The following is a 25,400-nucleotide window of genomic DNA, read 5'->3' as shown; positions in this document are numbered from 1 at the left end:
TTTACAAGCAAACTTCCATTCCGGTTCTTTGTACCTTTAACACTCGGCGGGAGCACTACAATTTCTCTGCCACCTCCGGGGGAGCAGCAAACTCCCTTCATGCAAGAAACAATGATGTCATCGGCAGCCCGTCTAATTGGGCAATTAGTGGCTGATGTTTTCACCAGCAAATGAGAAACACCGGCCAGAGTGCCAAGCCAAATTGTCTTTATAATGAAATCATTAAAAAACGTGAGCAAAATGAGTGGAGGGACAGAGACAGACGGACAGGAGCGGTGATAAGGACGTTTCAAGTGAGTGAGGGGAGGGGGAGAATAAAAAAGGAATGATGTAAACCTCCAGAGGGAGCCAGCAGTGTGTGTGAGTGTGTGTGTGTGTGTGTGTGTGTGTGTGTGTTGCTTATTTGGGCCAACACAGCTTTAATTGTGCACCACCCGAGGGCAAAGAAGCCCAAACGGCAGCAGACTTGGAAGTGACAGCTTGATAGGATTTGGACAGCAACACAGACGGTATAAACGCCTGCTGTTTTTGATTATTCATTACACTTTCCACAGAGTCTTTTTATTCTGAAATATCTCCCATTCTTGTCCATTTAGTATGAACAAATGTGATGGAGGGGAGGTGAAATAGCTTAAAATCTCAGTTTTTTCAGAAATTGCACGAGGGAAAAGTTATTTAAAAAGGACTATGACGTTAGTCAATAGATCGCAGCATATCATAGAAATCCACAATTACCAAAATATTGACATTTTGGGCTCAATTTGGTCATTTTGCAGTTGCAAAAATAAATTAATTAATAAATCATGCTGTTTTGTGGTTGAATAGGGCCTATTATAAGTCAAGAAACATACGTACTGAAACAAATTTTATGTATTTTTTGTCTACATAAAGCATTTTCAAGCACGTTGTGACGATATGTAGTATTGTACACTGGTCACCAGGTGTCCGTAATGTTACTGTAATGTTCAGTGAAACACACATGCACCAGATTTGATTGTTGGAACAACAGGCTTTTATTGCAGATTTGAATGATCTCACCACAGGCACAAAACCACCTAATAAAAACACACACGAGCTACGGCTGTGGCCATAGCCCACTGCAAGCTAAAACTCAACTCTGAATCCCCAACGTCGCTTCCTGTCCACCAGCCACTCAGCTCCCCTATAGGGAACACATTTATAGCAACATACACAAGCACTAGTCTTATTTGTGTCTTAAACGGCTGATTTTCTCTTCTTATGTCTAGCATAAAGGTGACTATGGGGGTGTTATTTCATGTCTAGAGGTCTCTAATAACAATGTCTCTAATAATGTCTCGAATAATGTCTTTAATAATGTATAAAATATTCAATTTATAAATAAGGAATCCTATTTTGCGGAAATTCACTTATCACGGTCAGGTCTGGAATCAAGTACCCGCGATAAAAGAGGGATTACTGTACTCACTTTTGTTCCTCGCACTTTGGGAAACGGTTGTGTGTTTTGCTGGACGATAATTGTCCTTCAAATGATTGTCGATAAGCGATATTGTTGACAACATTTTTTGAGACCATTTTTCCCCCACTAATTATATGGCATGATAATGCGAGTACATCGTATCAAAAGCTATAAACTTCAATTTCTCAAGAGTCAAATTCATATAAAATCCAATAAAAAATGAAATTGTGCGTGCAAAATACTTTTAGGGTAGGACTAATCATTTGACATGGTTATGTATCAGTTGATGGTTTGATTTAGAATATATATATATATATATATATATATATATATATATATATACATACAGACCCTTTCCAAAAAATTTGAATGTCATGGAAAAGTTGTTTAATTTCCATAATTCCATTCAAAAAGTTAAACTTTCATAGATTATAGATTCAGGGCCCACAATTTAAACAATTTCAAGTGTTTATTTGTTTATTTTTACGTAATTTGGGCTTCCAGCTCATAAAACCCACAAAAACAAGAATTCAAAAAATTTGAATACTGTGAAGAAATCACCATTTACTTCTCAGTTTTTGCAGGAAAAAAAAGAAAGAAATTAGGATCACATCAAATCAATCAAAATATGGTACTTTCAAAACGATATGTCAATCTTCAATACTTGCTTGGGAATCCCTTTGCCTTAATCACTGCCTCGATGCCACGTGGCATTGAAGCAATCAGCCTGTGGCATTGCCTGGGAGTTATGGAAGCCCAGATTTCCTTGATGCTTGCTGTCAGCTCTTCTTTGTTGTTGGGTCTGGTGCCCCTCATTTTCCTCTTGAGAATACCCCATAGATTCTCAATGGGGTTTAGGTCCGGTGAGTTGGCTGGCCAGTCAAGCACTGTGATGGCATGGGCATCAAACCAGGTTTTGGTGCTTCTGGCGGTATGGGCAGGGGCCAGGTCCTGCTGGAAGATGAAATCTGCATCTCCATACAGATCCTCAGCAGAAGGAATCATGAAGTCCTCTAAAACATTCTGGTAGACTGTTGCGGTGACCTTGGATTTAAGAAAGCAGAGTTTACCAACATCTGCACCGGACATTGCACCCCAAATCATGACGGACTGTGGATATTTCACACTGGACCTCAGGCAGCTTGGGTTCTGTTCCTCACCCGTCTTCCTCCAAACCCTTGGACCTTGATTCCCAAATGAAAGGCACACTTTACTTTCATGGGAAAAGAGGACCTTGGACCACTGGCCAACAGTCCAGTCCTTCTTCTCCTTGGCCCAGTGGAGATGCTTCCTACGTTGGCTCAGGTTCACAAGTGGCTTGACCCGAGGAACCCGACAGTTGTAGCCCACCTCCCGGATGCGTCTGAATGTGGTGGTTTTTGAAGCTGTGACTCCCGCCTCATTCCACTCTTTCTGGATCTCTGCCAGATTGTTGAATCTTCCCTGTTTGATAATCCGCTGAAGCCCACGGTCATCTCTTTTGCTGGTGCATCTTCTCCTGCCACATTTTGCCCTTCCTCTAGACTTTCCATTGATATGCTTGGACACAGCACTCTGTGAAAAACCAGCCTCCTTAGCTATGAACTTTTGTGGCTTACCCATCCTATGGAGGGTATCAATGATGGTCTTATGGCCAGTTGTCATGTCTGCAGTCTTCCCCATATTGAACCCAACTGAGACAATTGAACCAAACTGAAGCAATTTAATGACACCTGGGGAAGCCTGTGCAGGTGATTTTAGTTTAGTAGATGATTAGTGTGTGACACTCAGTTTAAAACATTCATGCCCTGCAAAATTTGGGCTGATTTCTTCACAGTATTCTAATTTTTTGAATTCCTGTTTTCCTGGGTTTAATGAGCTGGAAGCCCAAATTATGTATGGGGTGTACTCACATTTTGTGCATTAAGGATGCCACTCATGCGAGTACCATATATGCTACACTACACAACATCGACATAAAATCTGTGTAATATTTAAGAATAGTCTTTTTAATAATGAATTTTTAGAATATGCAGAGGGTCAATCAAAAAAAACAAGCTGTATTCCAAAAATGACCCCCAGGCTGCACTTTGGACACCCCTGATCCAAAAGATGAACTTCACAAGTGTGTTTGGTTTTAGACGTACTTTATATTATTATAATTATTAATAATTATGATTGTTGGTATTTATTTCTATATCTCTTTATTATATTATTTGTTATTATTATTTTTATTAAACTATTTATTATTTATTAACTATTTAAATACATGTTTACATTAGTTTTTATTTATCATTATTTATTATCATTATTTATGTTTTTATTTTCATTTATTTATTTTCATCGTCATCATCAGAGAGCCACAGCTTGACACTGGAACAGACCATTTGTATTTGCATTCTATTTCCTATGGGGAAAGTAGTTTCTATATATTTTTAAAATACGCAAAAAAAATCATGTGACCTCATGTCATGTCTTCTCGTCTGTCTCTGCATCCCAAGTGAACGCAGCCTATCATGCACCATCTAAATAAAGAGTGAAGCAGGTTCCCTGGAAAGACATCGTGCGGCGCAAACAGATGCATCTTGGGAAACACTAGCTGGTCCGACTAGTCAGGGCCGAGCCCACCGAGGGCCGGGCGCTATTTAGGTGCACGAGCTGCACTGCGGACCATAGCCCCACAGGTGCCAGGTATTCACTTCTAAGGGGGCCCGAGGGCGCAGTGAGGGTAATAATCACCCCGCCCGTCCGCAGAGACATTTTATGTTTGTAACACATGCCAAGCCCTAATGAGAGCAAATGCTGATTCGACACTTTATGGGCTCGCTCTCAACAGTAGACGGTATGACATCATCTGCTATTTTGTAGCAAAGGAACATATTTCGTGACTACCTGTCATCTAATGGTGTACTGATAGATCGAATGTATGCAAAGCCAAAAAGGCACAATTTACCTTTTTTTTTTTTTGCTTTACTTTAGATTTGTGTTTTTTTTGCACTGGTAAAAAAAGAAAAGAAAAGAAATTTGAATTGTGTCACTGGCTTTTATAGGGATTTTTGCACTGGTAGAAATCTGAATTGTATCACTTTGGGGGCCGCACGGTGGTGGTTAGCTAGTGGTTAGCATGTTGGCCAACACAGTAACAGCCTGGAGATCGGGAAGACCTGCGTTCGATTCTCCCTTGGGCATTCCTGTGTGGAGTTTGCATGTTCTCCCCGTGTGCGCGTGGGTTTTCTCCGGGTACTCCGGCTTCCTCCCACATTCCAAAAACATGCAGGTGAGGTTAATTGGTGACTCTAAATTGTCCATAGGTATGAATGTGAGTGTGAATGGTTGTTTGTCTATATGTGCCCTGCGATTGGCTGGCGACCAGTCCAGGGTGTACCCCGCCTGTCGCCCGAAGTCAGCTGGGATAGGCTCCAGCATGCCCCCGCGGTATAGAAAATGGATGGATGGTATCACTTTGAGTTTTGTTTTGGGTTTTTTTTGCACAGGTTAAAAAAAAAAAAAGAAAGAAAAAACGTATGGACTCCGATAACCTCAGATCATAAAAATCAAATTTGATGATGGACATGGTGTGCTGCTTCAATGGGCCGCCAGAGATACTGAATGTACACAACGCCAAAGTGACTTTTTGAAGAAAAAAAAAAAAGATATGCGTCACTTTGGCTTTTGTGTTAGTTTGTTAGGTTTTTTTTCCACTGGTAAAAAACATAAAAATAATACAAATAAAGTCTGAATTGTGTCACTTAGGCTTTTTGCACCGGTAAAAAAGTGAAATAAAATACAACAAACCGAATTTATAAATTATAAATAAATTAAAAATCTGAATTGCATCATGTTGGTTTTTGTGTTATTTTGTGGGGGGTTTTGCACTGATAAAAAAAAATATTAAAAATTGTAATAAAATCTGTATTGTGTCACTTCGGCTTTTGTGTTATTTGGTTGGGTTTCTTCCACTGGTAAAAAAATAAATAAATAATAAAAATAAAATCTGAACTGTTTCACTTTGGCTTCTGTTTTATTTTATTTTTTGCACTGGTAAAAATATATATATAAATAATATAAATTAAATCTGAATTGTGTCACCTTGGCTTTTGTGTTATTCTGTGTTTTTTTGCATTGGTAAAAAACTACAAAAAAATAAACATAAAATATCCATGTATATCCATGTAAACGGACATGATGTGCTACCTCAACGGGCGGCCACATATATCAAATGTACACAAAGCTCAAGCAACACGATTCTGCACCGAACATGGTTTGCAACGTTAACATTTCAACAAGTATGTTCAAACTAAACATACCTTGTTGCCTCCGTCGTGCATGGCCCAGCCGGTGCTCTTCACCCCAAAGGCGACGTGGGAGTCGGATGCATCCAGGCAGGTAACGGGATGTCCGTAGACTGAGTGAAGCACCCTTGGCTCCTCATCCTCATCCTCCACCTTTTCCTGGAGGTCCAACAGATACACACACTCTGCAGCTGCTACAGCGGCTAGCTTGCATCGCTGCCCCCTGCTGGGCACCAACATCAAGCTCTCGACCTGCCACACAGAAAACACACATAATGATAGCGTCTTGGTCTGGGCTGCACGAGTGCTGCCGGCACTGGGGAGCTGCGCTTCGTGAAGGGAAACATGAATTCCTACATGTAGGTTATTTCATGACTTACAGTCTTGGGGAGCAGAGTCAGACCGAGCGTCCTCCACAAGCCATGATCATCAGCACCGTCCAGTCGGACCTCGGACCCCCCGGCAGAAGCCAGGGTGGAACCATCTGGGCTCAAGGCCAAGACCCGGTTCCTCTCTGCCGTCTGATAGTGGTAAATGGGCTCTCCGCCCGTCTGTGTGCTCCATACATCCACGCAACCTGTACCAGTGAAAAAAACAACGGCATCAACAGCTGTGGCTGTAGGCAACCTTCTGATGTAGGTTTTGTGTTTATTACCGCCACAAGATGACAGTAGCTGCATTTGACGTGTCATGAGTGTCAAGCATGCAGCACATTTATCCAAAAGTCATACGTGTAACACTTACTTACAATTTGTTTACAATCAACTCATCAGAGAAATGAATCCATACACTATTATAACATTGGTTCTGTTGCTGCTGCAACGCTCAATATACTTGTTAATAAATTTCCTTTCACTTTCTGAAGCACTCCACATCATTATTAAAGTTTTTTTTAATGAACTTGAGCAGTATGCTGCTAGTTTTGCGCGTCCAAACCAACACGTACCATCGTGGTAGGCGGCAGCTGCCACGTTGCCGCTGACCTGGACATGAGCAACGTGAGGTCTGGGCTCGGAGTGTGCGGACAGCCGGTTGGACTTAAGGTATGACGACGGCAGGTCCCAGTGCAGCGTGTCCCACAGCCTCACGTCCCCAGAAGAGTAGCTGGGAGGAACATCAAAATGTTTTATCTTAATGTTTGTATTACATTTTTTATTTAATTGTAAATCAAAATGTATATTTTTAATTAAATTTTAAATTAAAATTCTAACTAAAATGAAATTACATTTCAAATAAAATGTTTAATTTCAAATCTAATTTAAATTATATATAAATTCACACATTAAATTTGAAAAGAATTGTATATTATATGTACAGTATATGTATACATTAAATGGATAAATAAAATGTATTAATTAAAATGAAAGTTTAAAGAATAAAAAGGAAAACATTTAATTTAAAATTAATTAAAAATACAATGAAAATGTTAAATTAAAAAAAATAATTTTATACATAATACATTCAATTTAATTTAAATGTAAAATTAAAAAAATATATATTTTAAATGAAATTAAATTTAAATTGTATATAAGTTTATAAATTAAATTTTACAATATTTTATATTAAACACAAATGTAAATTAAATGTATTAATTAAAATAAAGTTAAAAGAATAAAAACTACAATTTTTATTTAAAATTAAAAATACAATAAAAAATTAAATTATTGTATACATTTTAAAATTAAATTAAAATGAAAAATAATTATATTTTAGATTACATTAAAATGTAATATAAAGGTATAAATTAAATGTATAAATAAAATTTATTATTTAAAATTCAAGTTAAAGAAATAAGAGTAAAATCTAAATAAAAAAATAATTTAATACAATTGACATTTTTTTATTTTAAATTAAATTTAAAACGTAAAATAAAAAATTACGTTTTATAGTTAATTAAATTAAAATTTAATGTAGATTTATAATTCATATTTTATATTAAATATAAATGCATAAATCAAATTTTTAACATTAATTAAAATTAAAGTCAAAATAAAGTTACATTTAAAATGAATTACAAATACAATTTAAATGTAAAATACAAAATGAACTACATTTCAAATCAAATTAATGTAAAATTACATTAAAATATAAAATAAAAACGTTATTACAGTTTTAATTAAATAAAAATAATAGTAATTACAATGAAAAAACAAAAAGTCCAAGTGCACTCCATTAGAGCAGAGGCTGCTATTTGTGACCATACGGCCATAAACTCACCCTGCCAAGACGTAGCTGTCACAGGAGCTGACGTCGCACAGCACCTTGCCCAGCTCGAACTGCAGCTGACTAATGGATCCAACACGATTCTGCACGGAGCAAAAGACTGAATGCATTCAAAGCGCGCCTTGTCAACGTAACGTAAATGCCCTGTTTTATTGTTTTTACATTTTACTATACACTTTTTACACGTTTTTCTTGGTTTTTACATGTTTTCTTGGGGGGGAGACAGAAAGTTTCCCAAGGTCTCACTGGAGCCCACCTTCCAGTTGGAGCGCACAGTTTTGGCAGCGTTCCTGCAGTCTCGCAGCGTGCTCTTCCAGCAGGGGGAGTCGGACACAATGGCGCCCTGGTGATAGCCCTCCCTCGTGCACATCCTGAACCACAGAACGCTGTCCTCGGCCAGGACTCTCCACGCCCTGCTCACCTGGGAAGGGGAGGAGAGCATATGCTTACAAGTGCCATCCATCATCTTTAACTATACTTATTAAAGCCGCGACCTTCACGCCGCCAGGACATGCAACGCAAATAGCGGCGCGACGTTACAAGCCCTCGTCTCTCGCCAAACAGTGAGATGCAATAAACTCTTTGGAGAGGGAGGACTTTATTAATCCCAGCGGGGTCCTTGCTTTGTTAGCTGAGGCGTGACCTCAGCTATCTGCATGTTGGAGGAAGTGATGCTATTGTGAAGATGCACACCTGCTAAGGATTGGCTTGAAAAGGACGACTCAGCATCTGTTTGCACGTCTTACACCCATAATCTCACGTGATTTTTGAAAATATGATCTTTGAGTCCAAAGTCACATGCTCCTCAGGTGGTACAATTTGGAATATGGCCAAATTCCTCGGGGACGCCTCCTAAGTCGGTTAACATTGGTTAAATTATGTTACACTTGCATGACAATTACAATATGAAAAAGTGAGACCTGTTACCCTCGCATTACATCTTTAAATCACAGACTAGAGTCTTTATTACATGTAAATCAACTGAGTACCGGTGTTTTGAATTTAGACGAAAGATGACAGTTTGACACCGGAGCAGATTATTTATATTTCCATTTTTTTCAATGGTAACCATTATTTCTATAGTATAGGCGGTCTTCGCTTTATAATGTTTCATGTTACACTTCGAGTCACAACATTTCATGGCTATGGCACACTCCCATAAATTAGGTAAAAACATAGTTTTGACCAGTGCGGCTTTGTTAGTAAATATGAGATTTGCTCGAGAGCCAGCTACGCTGAGGAAGGATATCGCCCGCCCTTGCCAACCTCCTACACGTCATCGTGTCTCCCAAGCATATGGTAGACTCCTCAGGTGGCAGTGCGCCAAGGAAAAGGAAAGCCACCACCATGGAAGTAAAAACGGTCATCGTCCAAGGCGCCGGATTGCCGCGACCATCATCAAGGATAAGGATCATATCCTTGATATGAAAGGATATGCTCCTTTTTATTACAGTTTCATTGAAATACAGTATACTTAATATTTTTATTACTGTATTTTAAATGTGTTTTGGGTACAGTGTGACTAACTTTTGTGTTCATTTAAGTATCCGTTCTGACTTTTAAAGTATGTCCTCCACATTATGCTTCTCAATGAAGCACACGCACACACTTTATTTATTTATTTATTTGTATTAATGTCTCTTATGTTGTTGTGTTGTTGCTTAAGTGTTCTGTTCTTATTCATTTTGTTGTGTTTTTCTTTCTTTCTTTTTTGGGAGAATGAACAGAACAATAGCAGAACCACCAGTTTTACTGTGCATATGACAATAAAACTCTTGAATCTTGAATTATGCGGATGTATGCTGTAAACTGGACAGGATATCCAGGTTATTTGATGCGCTTCGGTTTGTTGAGTCTGCCTTGTGTCCAGTGAGGCATATACAGTGGTGTGAAAAAGTGTTTGCTCCCCTTCTGATTTTTTTTTTATTTTTTGCATGTTTGTCAAATTTAAATCTTTCAGATTATCAAACAAATTTTAATATTACTCAGTGACAACACAAACTGAACACAAAATGCAGTTTTTAAATAGAACTTTTTATTATTAAGAGAGAAAAAAAATGGAAACCTACATGGACCTGTGAGAAAAAGTAACTGCCCCCTGTTAAAACATAACTTACTGTAACTGTGATTAATTGAGATATACCAGTCTGGAAAAGGTTATTTTTAAATAATTTCTAAAGCTTTGGGACTCCAGCAAACCACAGTGAGAGTCATGACCCACAAATGGCGAAAACATGGAACAGTGGTGAACCTTCCCAAAATTACCCCAAGAGCGCAGCGTAGACTCATCCAAGAGGTCACAAAAGACCCCACAACAACATCCAAAGAACTGCAGGGCTCACTTGCCTCAGTTAAGGTCAGTGTTCATGACTCCACCATAAGAAAGACACTGGGCAAAAATGGCCTGCATGGCAGAGTTCCAAGGTAAAAACCACTGCTGAACAAAAAGAACAATAAGACTTGTCTCAATTGTGCCAGAAAACATCTTGATGATCCCAAAGACCTTTGGGAAAATAGTTGAACTTTTTGGAAGGTGTGTGTCCCATTACATCTGGCGTAAAAGTAACGCCCCATTTCAGAAAACGAACAACATACCAACAGTAAAATATGGTGGTGGTAGTGTGATGGTCTGGGGCTGTTTTGCTGCTTCAGGACCTGGAAGACTTGCTGTGATAAATGGAAACATGAATTCTGCTGTCTAGGGAAAAATCCTGAAGGAGAATGTCCTGACCATCTGTTGGTGTACTCAAGCTGAAACCAACTTTGGTTCTGCAGCAGGACAATGATCCAAAACACATCAGCAAGTCCACCTCTGAAGGGCTGAAGAAAAACAAAATGAAGACTTTGGAGTGGCCTAGTCCAAGTCCTGACCTGAATCCTATTGAGATGCTGTGGCATGACCTTAAAAAGGCGCTTCATGCTGGAAAAGCCTCCAATGTGGCTGAATGACAACAATTTTGCAAAGATGAGTGGGCCAACATTCCTCCCCAGCGCTGTAAGAGACTCATTGCAAGTTATCAGAAACGATTGATTGCAGTTGTTGCTGCTAAGGGGGGCTAGCACTTTTCCACACAGGGCCATGTAGGTTTGAATTTTTTTTCTTCCTTAATAATAAAAAGTTTCATTTAAAAACTGCATTTTGTGTTCAGTTGTGTTGTCATTGCCTAATTAACTTTGTTTTACGATCCGAAACATTTAAGTGTGACAAACATTAAAAAAAAAAAAGAAATCAGGAAGGGGGCAAGCACTTTTTCACACCACTGTAATTAGGGATCAATCCTTCAGCCGACCAAGAAACAGAAAAACACATCCAGGTGGGTTTACCTGAGCACAGCGACCAAGTTCAGCACAGTTGAGATACTGGAATATCTTCAAGGCCAACTCATATGGCAGCTCAATGTCAAAGAAAGGAATGTCGTTGGCCTCATTCTGTGAAAGACAAAAATACAGTACTGATGGATTATGGATTTCACATACACACACGCACACACAAGTTGTGAAATTTGCCTGATTAGATTTAGACAGAGTGCAGGTGTGTCATCATCATCATACCAGATCTTGAATGAGTTGATCCACCAGCTGCTCATCTTTCTTGACTTTCGTCTGAGGATGCTTCAGGGACTCTCTGCACGCTGCCGTCACGTCCCGGTACTGCCTCTTCCTCCTGCTCCTTTCCTCCTGGAGTCTGTTCAGAATGGGGCTGGTCCTTCCGTCCAGCAAACTCCTGGCAATGGACACATAGCCGGGCTCCCCCTCTTCCACGTCCAAACATCTCCCACCGTCCTTTTCTGACTTAATTATCTCCCTGTCTGTGTTATTTGAGTCTTCATTGCGGATTTCTCTGGATGGACTCTGACCCGAAAGGCTAGGATCACTCCTGGAAGCGGAGGAAGGAACAAGGTCCTCTTTTTGACTGCACAGCTCACGTTTCCAGCGGTCCCTGAACTCAGCGAGTTCGTCCTCGGCCATAGTGTACAAACATTACGAATAAAATGTAAAGTAATTATTGTGTTCAAAAAGAGAATAAATAAGAATATGCAAAGTAGCAAGAATATGAGTTAAAACGGGAAGGGGAGACCAAAGGACGGAAATTATGGAGACAAAACAAACACGAGTCCTATGCTTTAAAGTGTGCGGCAAGGAACGACAGTCAAGGAAATATTTGTTCCGGATCTAGTTTCATTCTAAAAGTCACGACTGGGGGGGTGAGTAAATATTTTAGGCCTAAAATTGCTAGTTTATATACGCAAATAACAAAGATTAAAGCTCAGTGGAAATGACTACAAGATAATAACAGGGTTTGAGGAGTAGCAATTTTGTTTCAAGAGGTAAGGGTTCTCTAGCGTTCGGCAAGAGATGACGTCAACTCCCATCACGTGACCGCGTTGTGAATAATTAAGCAGTGGGTGGTGAACAAATAAGCTTTGAAGACAAGAAGAGGGACCGCGCATCATCAGCACCACTCAAAGGACAGGACATCATCATCAGGAGAAAGAAGAAGACGACGACGATGTGCTGTTGGCCCGCCAAGCCTCTCGTGGCCGCGCACGCCGCACGCACGCCCACCTGCTGCGCGGCTCGGGTGCTGGCGTCCCGTCTGCGGCTCATCGGGGACCACCTGGACAAAAGCTGGATGGCGAAGGAGGCCGCGTCGGGGGGCAGCGGTCTTTGGGATAACCTGTGGAGGACCGTGCTCGCGCTGCTGGCCACGAGGATACGACCCCTGTAGGCGGCAACAGGTGCGTCGGGTGATCACGTGACCTGTTTTATCCCTGATATTGGACTTCCTTAGTTATTTAACGGGTCTTTAAATGTCCTACATGTGACGTAATATGAGTATTGTATTATGAGGAATAATATTCCACTACAGGACATATTACCATAAAAAGAGAATTAAGTTGAAATATTATAAAATGAAAATATGACAAAAAAGTGGTATTTTTACGAGAGTAGTCGTTACAGTTGTTTTTTAAAATCTAAATTTTGAGAAATATAATCAGAATTCTACAGTAAACAGGTGATATTACCAGAAAAAAGTTGACTTTTTAATTATTTTGAAATAAAGTGGTAAGTTTAAGAGAAATCTTATTCATGATGCCAAACATACACATTTTATGAAGTCAAAATATTACAATAAATGCAAAATATTATGAAAACAGTCATTATATGAGAAGTCTTATTAGTCTTATTAGTCTTATTACAATAAAAAAATTCTCAATTTCTACAATAGTCATCAAATATTAAAGTCAAAATACATTATGACAAAGTAATTATATAATAGCCCTAACATTGCAATTGAAGGTCCTAATTTTGCCAGAATAATGTCGTGATATGTTGCAAATCATATGGTGTGGTACATTACGTTATATGGTAACATTAAAGCAGAAACTCCATATTGTGAAAGCAACGTAATTATACAAGAATAGTCATATTGCAATTAAAAATGTCCTCATTTTTACAACAATAGTTGTAAAATTATGCCAAATATTCAAATATTAACCTCAAAATATTATGATAAAAAAATACATAATGAAAAAGTAATTAGACAAGAATAGCTGTACTAAGACCCTCATTTCACCACAATGTCGGTAGTCAATATTATGAAAACAAAGTTTAGTAAGTTTAGTAATCGTCATTACAGTTTAAAAAAAGCTCAAAATTTTTACAATAGTCATAAAATGCCACCAAATATACAAACAAAATCCAAATATGATACATTAATATTTCATTTAAAATATCATTTCTACATTTATATTTAATGTAAAATTATTGTAAAACTGTTTCCATACATTTATATTTCATTTAAAATGTATTTTATACATTTATAAATAATGTCAAATTATTTTAAACTGTTTCCATACATTTATATTTCATTTAAAAAGATTTAATTCAATATTTAATTCAATAAATCAATAACTATTTAATTCATATGTAATTAAATTTAAAATAAAAATGTAAAAATGTCTGATAAATTCAATATATTATGAAAACGTGATTCTACAAAATAGTATTATTGCAATGAAAGGTCCTAATTTTACCAGAATAATGTTATATGTCGCAAAACGTTCAGTGTTAATATTAAAGTCGCCAAAACAAAGTAAATACACAAAACCGGTTCTAATGTTTCAACAAAAGGTCCTCATTTTACCAGGATAATGTTGCCAAATGCACAAATATTACAATAAACTCCTAATATTCTGAAAAGGAAGTCATTATACGAGAGCAGGGGTAATATTGCAACAAAAGATCCTAATTTATGAATGAATGAATGAATGAATGAAAAGTAAAAGCATGCAAAGTATCACCTCCACAAGATTGAGTGGAATGTGGCCCCCCTTGTACGCAGACGTCTTCTGAGCATGTCTGGGGACAAAAGAGACGTGCACGCTCGAGACGACGCGCATCATGACTCAAACGTTTGGAGGCCACCCGGAGGGACGCTTGGCGGTGAAGACCGTACGGAGGCACGGTTCGGGAGCCGACGCACCAGCGCCCTCCCTCCCAGCGACATGCGGTGATGTCATGCTCCCCTGGTAGCTCGGAGGGGAAAGCTCACTAATTGGGCTCCTCAAGCGTCAGCTGCACGGTGCCAGAGCTTCCAATGCCGCAACCTGAAATGAACTTTTTTTCCAATACACTCACGGCGCAGCGACCTTTGTTGTTGTAGTTTTCCTTACCTCCACCTCGCAGCCAAGCTTTTTAAATCAATGTTTGTTTGTGTGCAACTTTCTGTCGACACTTTGTCATTAAAAAAAAAATAATGTATAGCTCTTCATTTGAAGGACAAGCAACACCAATCAAAGATCCAACTGGATCCAATTTGAAAAGTACATGAGGCTGCAACATCAAAGCAGGTTTAATCCGGATCCGATCCCATTTGGCAGCAATGTAAATGTCACACGCAAAAGGAAATCAAACACTAACTTGTAGATTGCTGTCTATTCATTAAGAGTCAAAGCGGGCCATTTTATTGACCCTCGGCATATTCTGTCAATGAAGTCATTATTAACTCATTGAATCCCTGCCATTATTCAAAAGACAACTCCAACCCCTTCAGTAGCGGCCATTTTACACGACTTTAGAGAGAATATTGTGTTCTACGGCAAGATAAACGTGGAACCTACCAAAAGAAAGATAAGACTCCTGTCTTTCATCAGGAAAAAAAGGTTGTTTCTACCTTTTTTCCGTTCTTTAGTAATCAGTTGTAGAACGTAGGTAAGTTTCAGGAAAATATCAGTTGCCGACTAGAAAAGATACATTTCAAGCATGAACTGTTTACAATGTTCACATTCGGAATTAAACTATGTGTGTTTTTGCCTACAATGCGTAACCTTCTGCGTGCTACACACCTCCATGCTCTTCCACTTCCTCCTTGCTGTCCAGTGTGTTTTTACATGGTAATGGTCCATGCCGAGGTTTTATCAAATGCATGTTTTTATGGTGGATCCCATCAGCCAAGTCATCGAGTCCTGGTCCACTGTGTTCTTCTTATGAATTAAAAGTGGCCACTTAAGCCAACAATGCAAAAAATCATGATCAATTAATCTAGAGCTGCAGCAGTTAATTGATGATTAAGCAATCATCCAATTAATTGAGTATTTTAGTATTCTTCGTTTTTTTTGTGAAAAAAAATTGTAAATATATAGCAGACCTATTATCTTTTGTGTTTTAGGCAAAACACGATATTCACACACACCAGCTCTCACTCTGGAAAACAGTGATGGACATTTTTGCCTCTTTTCCGATATGTTGCGGGGCAGACCACTAACTGTTTGCGTTTGATTCATATTGATTTGTTCTGTCTGGGCCTGATCCGTTATTCGATTAATCAAAACAAGTTTCAGATTATTCCACAAAAATAATAGTCGAAGCCCAAAAATAATTGATTCTTTTTTTTAAATATATTTTTAGATTTATTTTATCAAATGTCAAGAAAATAACCAGGACAATTTAATTTTATGTTTTACCACTCAGGTCAGAACCTTTTGAAAATATCCAACATGGGAAAATGTCCTTGAGCAATTATGGGCAAAATTAACAATCAGTTAATGCAGGGGTGTCCAATGTGTCGCCCGGGGGCCGTTTGCGGCTTGCGGCCCACAGCTAAAAATATAAGCTAACAATAAAAAAATAAAACAGCAAAAATGGAAAAATCAAAATAAAGTCTAAATGTTAAGAGAAAAACGTTGTAATCTTACATGAAAGAAGTGGCAATTTTACAAGAATAACGTAATATTGAGGAAAAATAACATTTTAGTTGCATAAAGTTGAAATAATACAGAAAAAAGAGTATTTGCAAAACAAAAAACAACAAATAAAGTCGTAATTTTGGGAAAATTACATTTTGAAAAAAATGATAATACTATGAAAATGAAGTCAAAATATTATGGGAATGAAGTTATAATTACGATAAGAAAATTTACAAGAAATTGAATTAGTTGGAAATTAAAAAACACTAGAAATGGAAAAAACAGCTGTAGTTTTACTAAAATAAAGTCAAAATATTACAAGAAAAAACTTGTATTCTAACAAGGAAAATAACAAGGAAAAAAGTTGCAATTTTACAGGAATAAACTCGTAAAATTATGAGGAAAATAATGTAATTTAAGTAGGATAGAATTGAAATATTGAAGAAAAAATACTTCTTAAAAAAAGCAGTAATGTTTGACAAACAAATAAAATAAAAGTTGTAATTTTTGGGAAATTAGGTTGGGGAAATAGTTTGAATTATTAATTATGGGAATAAATTCAAAATATGGTAAAGTCATTATTACGAGAAGACAATTTACAAAAAGAAAGTTGAAATAGTTGGAAAATAAAAGAAAATAGAGGAAATGGAAAAAAAAGTGCTGTAATTTTACGAGAATAAAGTCAAAATATGAGAAAAAGTCGCACTCTAATAAGAAAAAAACTTGCAATTTTACGAGAATAAATTCGTAAAATTATGTAATTTTAGTAGAATAGAATTGAAATATTGAAGAAAAAATACATTTTTTAAAATTTGTAATATTTTGAGAAACAAATTAAACAAAAGTTGCAATTTTTGGAAAATGAGGTTGGGGTAAAAGTTTTAATATTATGGGAATAAATTCAAAATATGATAATAAAGTCATAATTACTAGAAGAAAATTTACAAAAAGAAAGTTGAAATAGCTGAGAAATAAAAGAAAATAGCAGAAATGGAAAAAAAAAGCAGCTGTAATTTTATGAGAATAAAGTCAAAATATTCCGAGAAAAAGTCGCACACTAATGAGAAAAAAGTCGCAATTTTACGAGAATAAACTCGTAATATTAGGATGAAAAATAATGTCATTTTAGTAGCATAGAGTTGAAATATTGAAGAAAAAAATACATGTCGTAATATCATGAGAAACAAACAAAACAAAAGTTGTCATTTTTGGAAAATTAGGATGGTGAAAAAGTTATGGGAATAAAGTCAAAATATTACAAGAGGAAAGTTGAAATAGTTGTAAATTAAAAAACAAAAAAAAGAAGAACTGGGAAAAAAACGCAGTAATACAGCAATAAACTCGCAATATTATGGTGACAAATAATGTCATTTTAGTAGCATAGAGTTGAAGTCACAATATTATGAGAAACAAAACAAAAGTTGTAATATGGGAATAAATTCAAAATATTATGGGAATAAAGTTGTAAAATTCCAAAAAGAAAATTTGCAAAGATTATTTGAGAAGAAAGTTGAAATATTTACAGCAGCGAAAATGGGAAAAATTAGCAAAGAGTTGAGAAGTTGATGCTAACAATAGGCTTTTTTACCTATATGACAAAGCTGAGTTGCTGTTTTTTTTTATATATATATAAATAAAACGTCTGAGCAGATCTACAAAATATCAACGTGGCAAAGTTGCGTCCTTTCATTTTTCACTATGTTGCCCTCATTCGAAAAAGTCTGGACACCCCTGGATTTATGGATTCATTGTTATTTTTGGGAATGCACTGCACAGTTTTACATAAGCTACAGCATGTAAATATATATATATTTTCAATTATAGAGTCATAGTAAAAGTGTTTAGTTGTACTTGAGCATTGTCTACATGTGCATAAGAAAGTGAAAAGCCTTTTCTAATGTGTGTATACAATTTTTTTTAAATTGTTTAAATGTGGAAGCTTTTCAATAAAGCTAGGAATCCTTGGGAAGAGGAGCTCATGTGCTTTAATTTTACTCACAAAAGGTGACAATAAATCATAAGTTACAAGGACTGACACATTGTAGAGTAGTAAATATGACTGATATACGGTAGTCAGGCTGATACAGTCATACACACATAGTGGGAGATGTGACTTGAGTCACCTCTAAATGCACCTTTTGTTCCACTGGCGTGTCTAATTGGAAGTCATAGTGAGTAAGGAGTTACTCCTCACTCGAAAGCAACAATGTTGCTAAAGCCACACGTGCAACGACATCACTGGCTGTCCACTTGCACAAGGCTGCTGCGGCCGAATTAGTGTTTTTGTCCATTTCCATCGAGCCATGTTGCAGCATTGCGAAGGGTACCAAAATAAGTTGTCTATACTAGGGGTTCTCAAATGGTCTCAGCCTGGGACCCGCATTTTTCAATGGTAACCAAGTTGCAACCCACTTTTATTATTTCTTACATTTTTATTGAAGTCACTTTGAGTTTTTATTTATTTTTTACTATTTTTTTTTACACTTTTATTTAAGTCATTTTTATAATATTATCATTAACACTTTTAAATCATTTTAAATTTATTTTCAGTATTTTTTTTACACTTATTTAAGTTATTTTTATTTGTATTATTTTTAACTCTCATTTATTTTTATTTTAAATTTATTATTGACACTTTATTTAAACCATTTAAATATATTTTTAGTTTTTTTTATATTTATTTAAGTCACTTTTTTAAATTTATATTTTATTTTTTTTTACATTTATTTACAGTGGCGTGAAAAAGTGTTTGACATGTCTTGAGTTATTATTTTTGGCATGTTTGGCATGTTTGAGATCATCAAACAAATTCAAATATTAGTCAATGACAACACAACTACGGTTTTTAAATGAAAGTTTTTATTATTAAGGGAGAAAAAAAAATCCAAACCTACATGGTCCTGTGTGAAAAAGTGATTGCCCCCTAAACCTAATAAGTGGTTGGGCCCCCCTTAGCAGCAACAACTGCAATCAAGCGTTTGTGATAACTTGCAATGAGTCTCTTACAGTGCTGGGGAGGAATGTTGGCCCACTCATCTTTGCAGAATTGTTGTCATTCAGCCACATTGGAGGCTTTTCCAGCATGAAGCGCCTTTTTAAGGTCATGCCACAGCATCTCAATAGGATTCAGGTCAGGACTTGGACTAGGCCACTCCAAAGTCTTCATTTTGTTTTTCCTCAGCTATTCAGAGGTGGACTTGCTGGTGTGTTTTGGATCATTGTCCTGCTGCAGAACCCAAGTTGGTTTCAGCTTGAGGTCACCGGACATTCTCCTTCAGGATTTTTTGGTAGACAGCAGAATTCATGGTTCCATTTATCACAGCAAGCCTTCCAGGTCCTGAAGCAGCAAAACAGCCCCAGACCATCACACTACCACCCCGTTGTTTTGCTGTTCTTTTTTTTTTTTAAATGTTGTGTTACTTTTACGTCAAATGCAGTGGGACACACACCTTCCAAAAAGTTAAACTTTTGTCCCGTCAGACCACAGAGCATTTCCCAAAGGTCTTGGGGATCATCAAGATGTTTTCTGGCAAAGCTGAGACTAGCCTTAATGTTCTTTTTGTTAGCAGTGGTTTTCATTTTGGAAGTCATTTACTCGCCATTTTGCCCAGTGTCTTTCTTATGGTGGAATCATGAACACTGGCCTAAACTGAGGCAAGTGAGACCTGCAGTTGTTGTTGTTGTGGGGTCTATTGTGACCTCTTGGACGAGTCGTCGCTGCGCTCTTAGGGTAATTTTGGTAGGCCTGTCACTCCACCACTGTTCCATGTTTTCGCCAATTGTGGATAATGGCTCTCACTGTGGTTTGCTGGAGTCCCAAAGCTTTAGAAATGGCTTTATAACCTTTTCCAGACTGATAAATCTCAATTAATGTCAGTTACGTTTTTCCACACAGGGCCATGTAGGTTTGGATAATAAAAATGTGTTGTTCTGTGTTGTCGCTGTGCTACCGCATGTCTGCCATGTCACTGCCATACACCGCTGCCCTGCAGTAGGCGGAGTTTCCTGAACCACAACTTAAGCTTGCCAGCAGGACTCGCTCGTTGCCGGATTGTCCCTCATGCTTCTCACACCCTCCGCTTTTGCTATTCCCTGTACCTGCTCTCTGGCTTTTACCTGTATCGTGTTGTAAGTACCTGTCCCGCTTGACTTACTCAGCGGTGTCCTGTTTTTGTGCTAAGATGAGCTTTTTCCTGTTTGGCTTTTCCGGCAGTGTTTTTTTTCCCTACTAGCCTTTTCTAGTAGTGATTTTTGATTTTGCATTTTATACTGGCTTTGGCCTTTTTCTGTTTGGACTCTTGCATTGTTTATATTGTTGCTAGTACTTTTTACCTCTGCCAAGGACACCTTTTATTAAATAAATATTTTTGGTTTCCAGAAGCGACTCACGCCGTTCTTGACAAAAAAGTTTAATTTAAAAACTGCATTTTGTGTTCAGTTGTGTTAAATTACATCTGTTACGAACGGCCAAGGCCGTGATACAGGAATCCAAAATGCAGAGTCGAATATGTGAAACAGAAAAGGTCTTTAATACAAAAAGGGATAACAAAAAGGTACAAAAACAACACAAGAAACAAAGTACAACAAAAATATATCCGGACCTAGTCGCGGGAATTAGTAACAAAAAACACTGCTAGCAGGGAGAGCTGAGCAGGGAAAAATACAGACAAGTAACTAAAAGAGCTGCTAACAAAAAACTAGCAGGAGTACCAAAAATACAACTACTGCTGAGAACGTCAAGCAGGTAGATAGGTACTTACAAGTGAGCCGAGCGTGGGTCAGAAAGCCAAAACACAATGCACAAGAACAAGCTGGAAGGAGCTGAACAGGGTGTAGCAAAGGGACAATCTGGCACTGAACCTAGCATTGCACACAGCTTAAATAGCACTCCTTAATAAGGCACAGGTGAGGATGATCAGCTCATCAAGGTGCTCAGGAGTGTGCTGCAACAGAGAAACAGTAGAAGGCAGTACCGCAGCACACAATCCTGACAGTATCCCCCCCTTTTATAAGACGCCCCCTGGCGGCATACCTGGTTTGTTGGGGTGGGCGGAGTGGAAGTCGGAAATGAGAGAGGGATCCAGGATACGGGAGCAGGCGACCCAGGAGCGCTCTTCTGGTCCATATCCCTCCCAGTCGACCAAATACTGCACCCCCCTCCCCCTTCTTCTCGAATCTAATAGGGCTCTCACCGTGTACGCGGGCTGGCCGTCGATGATGCGGGGCGGGGGTGGAGCCTCGACCGAAGGGCACAGTGGACTGGTAGCGACCGGCTTGATGCAGGAGACGTGGAAGACTGGGTGGACTTTAAGAGCCGGCGGGAGCTTCAGTTTGACGGCTGACTTGTTGATTATAGCCTCAATCTTGTATGGACCCACGAACCTTGGAGCCAGCTTCCGTGAGGTCCCTGCAAGCGGAAGGTCTTTAGAAGACAGCCATACCTCCATCCCAGGCTGGTAATCAGGTGCGGGAACCTGGTGCCTGTCAGCAATCCGGCGGTTGTGTTCTGCTGTACGTGTTAATGCAGCCCGGGTCTCTCGCCAAATGCGTCGGGCACGTCGTAGGTGTACATGAACTGCCGGGACGGTAATTTCTGCTTCCTGGGAGGGGAAAAGCGGGGGCTGGTAACCAAAAACAGTCTTGAAGGGTGACATACCTGTCGCCGAGCAGGGTAACGAGTTGTGAGCATACTCGATCCAGGGGAGGTGGGTCGACCAGGAGGAGGGGTGTCGATGACAAACGCACCTGAGTGCTGCTTCCAAGTCCTGGTTGGCCTGCTCCGTCTGGCCGTTGGACTGTGGGTGGTAACCAGAAGAAAGACTAACGGTCGCCCCCAATGCCTTATTAAATGCCCGCCACACTCTTGAACCAAATTGAGGCCCTCTGTCCGAAACAATGTCTGTAGGTATCCCGTGTAGGCGGAAGACGTGCCTCACCAACAGTTTAGCTGTCTCTAGGGCCGTGGGCAACTTGGGGAGCGACACAAAATGCGCCATCTTCGAAAACCTGTCCACGATATTGAGTATGACGGTCCGGCCATATGACGAGGGTAATCCAGTGATGAAGTCCATTGCGATGTGGGACCATGGCCGACCAGGGACGGGTAACGGCTGAAGCAAACCGGCAGGAGGGCGATGGGAAGCTTTACCTCTGGCGCAGACGGAGCAGGCGGCGACAAACTTCTTCACGTCAGCTGTCATGGTAGGCCACCAGAACCTTTGGGAGACCAGGAATAGGGTTCGTCGAATCCCCGGGTGGCAGGCAATCTTAGACGAGTGACCCCACAGCAGCACCTCGGATCTGAGTCGTTCCGGAACAAACAATCTCCCCTCAGGGCACCCCTCTGGTAGTTCCGTCTGTCCCGCTGCCTCTGAGACCTTCCTCTCCACCTCCCACTGGAGGGCGCCGAGTATCCGGGCGACAGGTACGATTGTCTCCGGTGGTGAGTCCGACTCCACCGGGGAAAAGATCCTAGATAATGCATCAGGCTTAATATTCCGTGATCCAGGTCTGTAAGTGATAGAGAAGTTGTTGTTCTTGTTAAGAACAGTGACCATCTGGCTTGGCGAGAGTTGAGTCTGTGCGCTGAGCGTATATATGCCAGGTTCTTGTGGTCCGTAATAACTACCAACGGCTGGGCTGCACCCTCCAGCCAATGTCTCCACTCCCGCAGCGCAAGCACAATGGCCAGCAGTTCCCGATTGCCCACATCATAATTTCTCTCTGCCGAGGTGAGGCGACGTGAGAAAAAGGCACACGGGTGCAGCTTCTGGTCGACTGGTGAGCGCCGGGATAGAACCGCCCCCACTCCCGTATCCGAGGCATCAACCTCAACGATAAACTGCAAGGCAGGATCAGGGTGGGTAAGGACAGGGGCAGACGTAAACAGTGCTTTAAGCTTAGTAAACGCTTCCTCAGCTTCGGGAGACCATACAAAGGGAACCTTTACTGATGTAAGCCTTGTCAGAGGTTCTGCCTTTATGCTGAAATTACGAATGAACTTCCGGTAGAAGTTCGCGAACCCCAAGAACCTCTGCAAGTGCTTCCTTGATTTGGGAGAAGGCCAATCGACCACCGCCTGGATCTTGGCGGGATCGGCTCTTAACTTGTCCTTCTCCACTACAAACCCTAAAAAGGACACGGATGTGGTATGAAACTCGCACTTCTCCGCCTTGACAAAAAGGCGATTCTCCAACAACCGCTGAAGGATGCGGCGTACATGCTGGATATGCTCCTGGAGGGAATTAGAAAAAATCAGGATGTCGTCTAGGTAAACAAAACAGCAATGGTTAATCATATCCCTAAGTATATCATTTATTAAACACTGGAATACGGCGGGTGCGTTGGTAAGGCCGAAGGGCATAACAAGATACTCAAAGTGACCGAGTGGTGTATTAAAAGCCGTCTTCCACTCGTCCCCCTCTTTGATTCGAACCAAGTGGTAAGCATTCCTAAGGTCGAGTTTGGAAAAGATCTTGGCCGAATGAAGAGACGAAAAGGCGGAGTCCATGAGAGGAAGCGGGTAACGGTTCTTAATGGTAATGTCATTAAGGCCGCGAAAATCAATACAAGGCCGTAGAGACTTATCCTTCTTTTCGACGAAGAAAAAACCGGCCCCAAGTGGAGAGGACGAGGGGCGAATAAGTCCGGCAGCTAGAGAGGAAGCAATGTATTCTTTGAGCGCAAGTTGCTCGGGTCCAGAGATGCTATAAAGCCTAGCATTGGGTAATGGTGCTCCCGGAAGGAGTTCGATAGCGCAGTCATATGGACAATGGGGGGGTAAACTCTGAGCTCTATCCTTGCTAAATACCATGCGGAGGTCATGATAGACGTCGGGAACACCGGTGACATCGATATTCTCAGTGTTCCTAGGTTTACCTGAAACTGTGGGTACCGCGGAACGTAAGCAACTAGCAAAACAGTGACTGCCCCAATTAACTATCTGTCCCCTCGTCCAATCCACCGTCGGGTTATGAATCTGCAGCCAAGTGAGACCCAGAACTACGGGCGCGGATTGAGACGGAGCGATAAAAAAACTAATGGATTCATGGTGGTTGCCAGACAATTGAAGAGATAACGGAACGGTTCTATGAGTGACTACCGCCAAGGGGCGTCCATCCAGTGAGTGAACCTCCTTATGGTCCCTCAACTCAACCCCCTGAATGCCATGTTTCTTAACAAAATTAGAGTCAATAAAGCAATCATCCGCCCCAGAATCGACTAATGCAGAAATCCGAACATTGACGCCCCCCCCCGTAATGAGTCCAGTCACCTGTAGTCTCTTAAAGACTGCTGGATAGCACTTCATAGCACTTTATTTATTTATTTATTTGTATTATTTGCTTGTATTAATGTCTCTTCTGTTGTTGTTGCTTAATTTATTGGTATATATGTTTATGTGTTTATGTTTCTTATGTTCTTATTCTTTCTTGTGTTTCCTTTCTTTTCTTGGGAGTATGAACAGAATAAGATTTTCATTGCATGGTATAACTGCTGTTTTACCATGCACATGACAATAAAACTCTTGAATCTTGAATCTTGGAGTCGGAGCCGACGCCGGAGGCATTTCAGCATACTCACAACGGCCCTGAGTAGGCTGATTCTCCCTTGACTTAGATACGGCGGTCGATCCTGCGCCAGTCTCCTTAATGACGTCAGGAGGGGATCCGGCGCGGCGTGCCGGGCGCGCGGGGCATCTGTTGATGGTGTGGTTGGGTTCGCCGCAGTACAGGCAAAGGCGGAGTCGTAGCCTCCGCGACCTCTCCGCAGCAGACAGGCGTCTTCCCCCGAGTTGCATGGGCTCCGCAATCTCCTCGGTGGCCGCCGTTGATGGGACTCCCTCTGTTCCGCTGGTTCCGGAAGTTAGTGGTATCAGCCGAAACTCCTGACGGTAGTTCTTGGCTGATCCTGCAGGTAGTCCCTCACTGCGTTCACGATCACGTTCCCGGAGGCGATTATCCAGCCGTATGGCTAGGTCGACAAGCTCGTTGAGCGTGGTGGTGAACTCCCTCACTGCCAGCTCATCCTTGATCCGCTCGTTAAGAGCCTTGCGAAATATTCCGCGGAGAGCCTCCTCATCATCATATCGGCTTTCTGCCGCCAGCACCCTAAAGTCTACTGAAAAAGCCGCTACCGAGCGTTTACCCTGTCGTAGGTCCAACAATTGGTTACCGGCCTCCCTACTACGGATAGGGTGATCGAAGACCTGCCGTAGCTCCTCCAAAAAAAATGGATAGGAGGTGCGTAACTCCGGTTTAGCTTTGCTCACCGCTATAGCCC

The 25,400-nt window shown here is 40.0% G+C and overlaps 1 protein-coding gene across 1 annotated transcript in view; it reads right to left on the bottom strand.

Annotated features, from left to right (window-relative positions):
- The window catches only part of fbxw8 (F-box and WD repeat domain containing 8), a 28,328-nt gene extending 15,660 nt beyond the window's left edge, over positions 1 to 12,668 (bottom strand). The window contains exons 1-7 of the mRNA XM_054773614.1: positions 11,485 to 12,668; positions 11,257 to 11,361; positions 8,189 to 8,353; positions 7,927 to 8,015; positions 6,656 to 6,813; positions 6,090 to 6,286; positions 5,725 to 5,961 (exon numbers count right to left, since the gene is read on the bottom strand). Of these exons, the coding sequence (XP_054629589.1) occupies positions 5,725 to 5,961; positions 6,090 to 6,286; positions 6,656 to 6,813; positions 7,927 to 8,015; positions 8,189 to 8,353; positions 11,257 to 11,361; positions 11,485 to 11,901 (1,368 nt within the window). The 5' untranslated portion in view covers positions 11,902 to 12,668. The remainder of the gene's footprint in view (positions 1 to 5,724; positions 5,962 to 6,089; positions 6,287 to 6,655; positions 6,814 to 7,926; positions 8,016 to 8,188; positions 8,354 to 11,256; positions 11,362 to 11,484) is intronic.
- Between the last annotated feature and the right edge of the window lie 12,732 nt (positions 12,669 to 25,400).

The sequence above is a fragment of the Dunckerocampus dactyliophorus genome, chromosome 4 (assembly GCF_027744805.1).
Source record: "Dunckerocampus dactyliophorus isolate RoL2022-P2 chromosome 4, RoL_Ddac_1.1, whole genome shotgun sequence".
NCBI classification, from domain to species: Eukaryota; Metazoa; Chordata; class Actinopteri; order Syngnathiformes; family Syngnathidae; genus Dunckerocampus; species Dunckerocampus dactyliophorus.
The sequence above is the reverse complement of the archived record's forward strand: the minus strand, read 5'-3'. Positions and strand labels throughout refer to the sequence as shown.